The sequence below is a fragment of the Neofelis nebulosa genome, chromosome 7 (genome assembly GCF_028018385.1).
Source record: "Neofelis nebulosa isolate mNeoNeb1 chromosome 7, mNeoNeb1.pri, whole genome shotgun sequence".
NCBI classification, from domain to species: domain Eukaryota; kingdom Metazoa; phylum Chordata; class Mammalia; order Carnivora; family Felidae; genus Neofelis; species Neofelis nebulosa.
In genome coordinates this window covers 41,764,116-41,772,558 of record NC_080788.1, presented here as the reverse complement: position 1 = coordinate 41,772,558, position 8,443 = coordinate 41,764,116, and the positions used below count along the sequence as shown (strand labels likewise).

General features: G+C 48.7%; 1 protein-coding gene across 5 annotated transcripts in view; it reads right to left on the bottom strand.

Moving 5' to 3' along the window:
- Window positions 1–4,557: 4,557 nt before the first annotated feature.
- Window positions 4,558–8,443, bottom strand: part of DAPK2 (death associated protein kinase 2) — a 120,851-nt gene continuing 116,965 nt past the window's right edge. For 4 of the 5 annotated variants that reach the window (XM_058737449.1, XM_058737448.1, XM_058737447.1 and 1 more), the window contains exon 11: window positions 8,349–8,438. Coding sequence is in view for 1 of the 5 variants with exons in the window: in XM_058737451.1 (XP_058593434.1) it covers window positions 5,671–5,751; window positions 8,156–8,239; window positions 8,349–8,438 (255 nt within the window). In the remaining 4 variants the exon portion in view is untranslated. Of the gene's footprint in view, window positions 5,752–8,155; window positions 8,240–8,348; window positions 8,439–8,443 lie in introns of those variants that run through there. The other variant, XM_058737451.1, reaches the window with a different exon arrangement.

Below are 8,443 nucleotides of genomic sequence, written 5' to 3'. Positions count from 1 at the left end.
CTTACTGCAGGATCCCCACGCCCAGAAGGAGAGCCTAGTGGCTGACTTGGTGGCTGCAACACTTCTCTCCTTTCCTTTCTCCCCTCGTTCCTCCCATCACTCCTTTCACTGTGCCTTCTCTCCTTAGATCTTTAGTAATCACACCACAGGGCCTGAATGAAAAGACAAGCAGTAAGTGCCGCTCAATACCTGACTCTGTTTCTGCTTCTGGCCTTCCAGGCCCCCTCCAGAGAGGGGAGAATCAGATGGCCAGCTGACAGCCTCTGGCACCAGGGTGGGGGGAAAGCCCTTCCTGCTCTCTCCTATATTTAATAAATCTTTGCTGAGTATCTGGGCAGAATCAGACATCACACAGGCGTGTGGGAGAAGGAGAGCTGAGCAAGAGGTGCATCCAGGCCCCAGGAGCCCTGTACCAGGAATCTAGGCCGCCAGTGTTGAGTGTCACTATTGGCCATGGTCATTCTCTTTTAGCACTTCTCAAAGTTGCCTGTGGCCCCAGAGTGCAGTTACATTATGTAAATAAAAAATCCCTTATGTTTGCCAAGTTCTTCGAAGTCGGCAAATCTCCTTTGCAAAGTTGGTCTCGATAAGGCACTCATGACAAGTAACAATATTATTATCACCATTTCACAGATTAAAAAATTGAGGTCCAGGGGCACCTGGGTGGCTCAGTCGGTTAAGCATCTGACTTCAGCTCAGGTCATGATCTCGTGGTTTGTGAGTTCAAGCCCCGCGTTGAGCGTGGAGCCTGCTCCGGACTCTGTGTCTCCCTCTCTCTCTGTCCCGACCCTGCTCATGCTCTGTCTCTCTCTGTCTCTCAATAATAAATAAACATTAAAAAACACAATTTTTTTTTTTTAATTGAGGTCCAGGGCACCTGGCTGGCTCAGTCAGTAGAACATGCAGCTCTTGATCTTGGGGTCATGAGTTCAAGCCCTACAATGGGTGTAAAGATTACTTAAATAAACAAGCAAACAAATCAAGGTCTGCAAAAGTTGAATGACAAGATCAAGATGCAACTGCTGAAAAGTGGCAGGATTTAGCCCAAACTTTTTGGCTCGGAGTGGTGCGATATAATCAGGACCGATAAGAACCAGAAAAGGGAATTGACAAAAGACACAGGATCACCTTCTCTCAATTCAAAATGAGATGAAGAAACCCAAGGGCCATCCTACCCAAGAACAGGGGAATGGCCCAGATGGCAGTTCAAATCCCACCCAGCTTCTGGGTTTAAACTCAAAGAGACACCCAGAGCAAGGGCTGGCAAGCTCAATCTGCTTGGCCTCAGAAGACATCCTCAGACCAGAGTCCTTAGACAAATTCCATGGGGAGGTTATGACTGGGAAGGCAGAGATGGGACGGGCAGGGAATATTTTCTGCCCTTTCTCTTTAAAATGGGAGTATTGGGGCGCCTGGGTGGCTCAGTCGGTTAAGCATCCGACTTCCGCTCAGGTCATGATCTCGCGGTCCGTGAGTTCGAGCCCCGCGTCAGGTTCTGTGCTGACAGCTCAGAGCCTGGAGCCTGTTTCAGATTCTGTGTCTCCCTCTTGCTCTGACCCTCCCCCGTTCATGCTGTCTCTCCCTGTCTCAAAAATAAATAAACGTTAACAAATAATAATAATAAATAAATAAATAAACTGGGAGTATTAAGGGGTCACCCGGGTGGCTCAGTCGGTTAAGCATCCGACTTTGACTCAGGTCATGATCTCACAGCTTGTGAGTTTGAGTCCCGCAGCAGGCTCTGTGCTGACAGCTCGGAGCCTGGAGCCTGCTTCAGATTGTGTCTCCCTATCTCCCTGCCCTTAGCCCACTTGCACTCTGTCTCTCTCCCTCTGTCTCAAAAATAAATAAACAAGGAATATTAATCCAAGCCAGGTACTCTCATAGGGTGGCAGGATGAGCTCTGATCAAGGCGCCCGTAAAAGGACGGAGGGCAGCCCGCCATCGAGTTTCGAGGGGCAAGGCACACGCAAGGGTAGTCACCACACAGCTTCGTGTCCTGTACACTGTGGCATCTGATGACCCGATGACTATTAGGATCTATTTTTTTCACCTCACTTCCTCTCTTCATTATTTTAAGGTAATACTTTATACTTGCAAGGGTTGATAATATGTAAGTAAGAGAGCCCAATAGTGAAATGAACTCTGAGAGCCCACGGTGAACTTGGTGTTGGCTAGAACACTGCCAACAGCCTAGTACCCACCCTTGAGCTCCTCCCCATCTCAGCTGCCCGGAGGTAAGCTTCACCTTGAATTTTGAATGATGTCATTGTCTTGCTTTTAAAATACAGTTTTATAATACTTGCATGTATCCCTAAACAACATATGGTATAGTTTTTGAGCTTTATAAAAATAGTATCATACTGTATGTGGTTTTCCGGGATGCTTTTTTCACTCAACACTGTTTCTCCAGGAACAGTAGAGAAGAATGTGGATTGCAGGGTAGGCAAAACTGGGCTGAAATCTAGATCCCAAGTACTCAAGCTGTGTGATTGCATGCAAATTTCTTAACTCTGCTGAGTCTCAGCTTCCTCATCTGTATAAATGGGGTTCTTGTTCCCCTGACAAGGTTATGCAGAGGGTTTAGTGAAAGCCTGTATGTCAAGTGTTCCTCCTGCGGAACAGGTTTTTAAAAATTGCTGTGAGCTCTGTTGTTTTTTTTTTCCTCTTATTTTTCTTCTAGCTCAAGGGTGGAGGTCACTGGTCCGGGGGTGGGAGGGTGGGGGTGGGGAATCCTTACAAAATTACTTCTCCCTAGATAATATAATCAACTGTTTTTTAGATTAAGAGCTGGGAACATGAATTTTATTCAGTAAGTGAAGACATTACTAAAGTATGTACTTCAGCTATATATTATGACTTGCTAATGGAAGGAGGGGGAGACAGAACTGGTGGGGGAAAGGGAAAAACAGGAAGAAACTATTTGTGGAAGGTCACCAACTGTGTTTCTGCTTTTTGAAATGTCAATTACCCATTGTTCACGACTCTTCAACTGCTCCCATCCCTCAGCCCATTAAGGTTTGCTTAGAATGGGATCCTCTCAACAGACCACCAAAGAAGACATTATTCTTTGGGGTCCAGCTACAGTGAACAATGTCAGGATGACAACAAGCTGGGAACCAGATGGAAAGAAAGTTGTACAAGCCTCTGCCCGATAAAATTGCTTGTGATTCCTCAATTCAGCTCTTTTCACATGTACCTACATGTCCATACATCATAGGGCTTGACTTTTCTTTCATAGAAATTTTGTGGTTCACCTCTTATGATAGGGCCTTTATTTGCTTCCAAAGTAAGGTTTTCAGCAAATAAATATGTGACTGGAAAAGGCAAGTGCACTCTAAGATCTGGAGTCAGGAAAGCTGGTGAGATTGACATTAAAACACAGTGCGCTAAAATATTTATGTGTGCATTTGTGAAATATTAATGTGGCATCCTGCAAACACACAGGCAAACACTCCGGGGCAGGGCCCCCTCAGATCTCTTTGAAGACTTGTCTTTTAACCGAGCACAGCTTTCGTCACTGGAAAATTCCATCCGCCTCAGAGCACACTGTGGTCTCTTTCGGCCTTGAAGTGTCAGCTGGCCAACACATCCTTCTTCAGAGCTAACCCAACATACCTGGTTCCCATGGGCCAGCTGCTCCCCTCATCTTCACACCTGGAGGGTACCCGCCATCTGCCAGCAGAGAGGCCACAGGGACTGAGACTCTCTATGGGAGTGGCATGGGCGCCTGGCTTTTTCTGGCTGCTGGCCCCTGCTGGCCTGGACCCCAAACCAGGCCCCTGGCTGCTGGTCCCCCCACTACCACACTTTACTTCCCAGGAGCTCCCACTGAGCCCCTGTTCCCCCCAGCCACAGCCAAGAGCCTCTCACAGGCCCAGGGGCCTTGAACGTGGCTCCCAGCATCAGCCATCCTCCAGAGGCTGTTGCGAGGCACAGAGCTGGTCCTGCCCGAGAACTGGGGACACCCAGGAACTACAGGTCAGCTGCAGGACTTCCTCAACACGCCGGCAGGTCCACTCCCTTTCTCTCTGGAAGCTTTTCTGAAACTGGACTGCCTTTCTGTGCCTGTGGGGCCATTTTGCTCTGGATCCATGCACTAGCTAAAGGCAATTTGGCCCCCTGGCTTCAAACCTGCTGCTGACATAGGGAAAGGATGACTCCCTGTTCCCTGGGCCTTTTCTTTTCTTTTCTTTTTTCCTTTGCCCCATTCACCTTCCAAAACTTCCCCTTTCTTCCCACCTCTTCTCACATACTTTCTCAGCCTCAGTGCCTCAACCCTGATCTCTGGCTTCTAAGGACCTTCTCTTGGGTTTCTGGTCAGCATCACCATTCATTCGACCTGGAAAGCAGGGCCCAGATTTCCATTTCATTAACGTTCCCTTACCATGCTCACCCCAGGGTCCATGTAACCCACCTCTTTTCCTCTCCTTTCTCCCTGTGGGTTTCTCTGCCCTTCTTCCTCTACATCTTTCAAAAGCCCCCGCCCCTATCTTGGCCATAGTTGGCAGGTGTATTTATTTCCGGGGACTGCCCTAACAAAGTGGCACAGACTGGTGGCTTAAACAACAGAAATTTATTTTCTCATAGCTTTTGAGGCCCTTAGTCTGAGATCGAGGTATTGGCAGGGTTATTTTCTTCTGAGGCCCCTCTCCTTACCTTGTAGCTGGCTGCCTTCTCCCTCTGTTGTTACATTGTCTTTCTCTGATGTCCTAGTCTCTTCCTCTTGTAAGGACACCAGCACATTGGACCAGGCCCCATCCCAATGACCTCATTTTAACTGAATTACCTCTTTAAGATCCTCTCCCCAAATACAGTCATATTCTGTGGTACTAGAGGTTGGGAGACACAATCAAGCCCGTATCAGCAGTAGTGATAGGAGTAGTGGCAGAGGTGGTGCAGGCATTATATGCTGTATCTGCAATGATCTGGGGGGATGGAAACCCTTAAGGAAGGATATAGAAGGCAGGTGCCCTATAGTCCAGAGGGCATGGTTCAGTGTGACCTTCTGAGGTACTGTCCACTCAGCACCCCAACCTTGGGGGCTCCCCCAGACTCATAGGCACCTGAGCTAAAGAAAACCAGATGGGGATAGCCCTAAAAGAAGCCAAGCACCAGGTAAAACCAGAAGTTTAATAAAAATTTTTAAAAAATTACAATACAGTGGGCTGCTTTAGAAGGTCAAATATGTTGGTCTGCCCAACAGGCTGATTCCATGTGGGTTCTGGGAAGTCACAAGATTGGTCCCTCACACCCTAAGATTCACTTCACTCACTTGTCTTGCTCCCATGGGGGAGGCCTCTGTCTTTCTGGTGTAATTTTTGACCAGGCTAGCTCTGAACTCCCTCATCCTGTGAGAAAAACCTGCCTGAGTCTGACCTTCCCCCATGATGATGACGTTCATTTGCATCATTTTCTCAAGTCCACACCTCAGCCCAGGTTCTGAGGTCGGCAGACAGGCGAAAGCCATTTTCTGGAGAATAGGAGCTTTGGGAATGCTGGAGCCTCCTTCATAGGAGACAGCCACCGCTCCCAGGGGCTCCCGGCTCCCCTGGAAATTCTTCTGAGCCCTGCAGGCCCATCTGTCTTGCAAAGTCTTCAGGGATGCAGAATGCCTAGGTGCTGGTGACAAGCGGAGACCCAGAGTCTGCAAGGAGAGAGCCGGGCCAGCTAGGAGGTACTGCTTCTCCTCCGAGGGTGGAGAGCTTTCCTCTTGGCGATGTCCTCCTCTGTGTCACTCTCACAATTCCTCTGGGAAAAAGAGAAGCCCAGGGCAAGAGCGTCACGAGAGGCCAGGGATGGAGTTGTGCTGGGCAGCCTGGGCCTATGCACCTGGGCCAGGGGCCTGCAAGCCAGGGAAGTGGATGTTGAGGCGAAGGCTGTTACTCTGTCCAGAGTCTGGGGGTGGATTGGGTGGGGGTGGGGAGGGGCCTGGAAATGGGGCCAGACCACTGCCTTGAGGCCTCCATCCCAGGAGGAAGGAAAGCAGGTAGTGCTTCTAGGGGAAACCAGGCACCAAGAGAAGCCAAATCATCATCATAATAATGAAAATAGTATCTGGTGTTCTCTGTAGCTGCCACATAATCAAGCCCACTTGGATACATGCTCTGTGGGTTGAGTGGCCTCCTGAACTCAGCCTGGAGAGAACGGGAAGCAGGGATGAGCCACGGGGACCTCCCCAAGCTCTGATGGCCACTGTTCCACACCCCCTCTGCTCTGACTGGCTTAGGCCGCACCTTTGGCAAGCCTTGCCAGGGACAGGGCCTCTGTGCTCCATCTTTATGAAAGAGGAAAAGAGTAAAGTGCATTCCATGGCTAAACCAGAGTCAAGGCAGCCATCCTGGAGGTCATTACTTTTTCATTCAGTCACATCAGTCTAATCAAATTATTAACATTTATTAAAAGAGGCACCAATCAGAAAGACATCTGCTTTCTAAACATCTGCTGTCAGATGTTCAAATTTAAGGCTCCCTGAAAAAAAGGACCTATTATTTATTGTTGTTGTTGTTGTTATTATTATTTAAAGGAAATTCCCTTTTGGAAAACTGTAGAATAGATGTCTGGGACCCAAGCCTTCCTTCTCCACCTGTAGAACGAGCTATTGAACTGATGATGCTGAGTGTTTGAATAAAAAGAGGACTGTTCTTAAGTATTTGCACAAGGACAAAAATTAAGAAAGAAATACAAATTCTTTCTAATTATCCTCTAGTCCTCTCTCTCCATGGCCTGAATTTTCAGAGCAACTCATGTGCCATGTTCCTTCCCAGAGCCTTCTCTCCTTCCCCTGGCATAAGCCAGTTGGAAATCCAAGGTCAAGATCAACTTAAGCCAAGTCCATCCTGGACCAAGCCTAGCTAGAACAATAAAAATAACTCAAGCTCTGCTGAATAGCAACTTTTTAGCATGAGTCAGAGCCAAACAATGAAAAAGTAAGCTGGGGGAAAGTCTGCCTGTCATTAGCAGGGATTTTCAGAGGGACAGTCCAGTCCCTTTGAATGGCAGATGAGGAAAGCAGTTAGAGAAGGGACATGTCTTGGCCAAAGCCATACAGTTGTTTTGGGCCTCTGGAGCCATAAATCCTTAAAGCAAGAGCAAGAATCAACAAGAGCTTAGGCTGAAGAAAGAGGATCCCCTCCTGGGGGTGGGGGGAGAGAGTCACCGTGCCAGGTCCTGGGATGCAGCCCGAGTGCGAGCGTGGTATGTCCTGAGGCTGTTCAGCGTTGGCTGCCCACCCATCTCAGGCAGCCGCTCTTCCTGAACAGGAGTCGCCTCTGTCCTGACCTGTGCCATCCCAGACATCTCTGGGGCCTCACCACATTTGACGAGTACTGGGGAACATCTGTCCAGAACACCTCTATTGGCTGAAATACTAACACTGCCTTCTGAGGCACTGGCACTGCACTTTAAAGTCTATGGGGAGATTTTAATCCATATTAAGCACATATAATGCCAGGCTCCAAGAATATGTCATCATTCAATCCTTGTGACGACTCTGTGAGGTAGGAACTGTTGTTAACCCCATTTTACAAGTGACAGCATTTCAGCACAGAGAGGTTAAGTATTTTCCTCAAGGTCACACAGCTAGTAAGTGGCAGATGTGAATCCTGAAAGTCTGGTTCCAGAAGCCACGCTCTTGACCAATTTAAGTTCCTCATTTTAAATGTACACAAAACAGTAGCAAGCTAATCAAATATCATCTAAATATTATTATTATTATTGTCAATCTAAAGCAAAACAGAAATGGAAAAATTGAAAAATGAATATGAAGCTCCCATTCTACAGCAGATCTTTGGATTGCCAGGTATAAATTGTGGATTGACTGTGGTGATTTTATTATTCAGAGTCCTCAAGGCTCCAACAGGCTACAAGTCCTCAGGGGGAGACTAGGGCAGTGAAATGGCAGCAGCAGTACCTTTGAAGGTGAACCAGGAAAGGATTCAAGATCCTGCAGGAGCTCATGCTGCCCATCGGAGGCCCCCCACCCAGCACCACCCCAGCGGTCCCCCGGAATATGCAGCCTCTGCCCATCACACACGCGGAGGACAGGATGAGCAGAACTGGTGGGAAACAGTTAGGGCCCACCTGCTCCCTTCCATCCCCAAGCTGCAGGCCACCCCAGAATTCCACCCAACAAGACAACACTGCATTTACCTACCAGGTCCTCATCCGGCCTCAGGTGCACCTTCTTCATCAGGGAGCGGGTGAGGTGGTTACACAAGGAGACGATGCTGAAGGAGAGCTGAGGGAGACAGAAAAGGAACTGCCTGGTGAGAATGTGCACAGGGACCCTGGAGGGAACCAGGAACCCACCGGTGCCCCCTGCCCCCCACCCCTGAACCCTGACACACCTTCCATCGCCTGCGGACATACTGCTTCTTGAAATTCTCCAGGTTGACCACAGACTCCCTGCGGACCAGGGCTTGCTGGTTGTCCACCGGCTGGG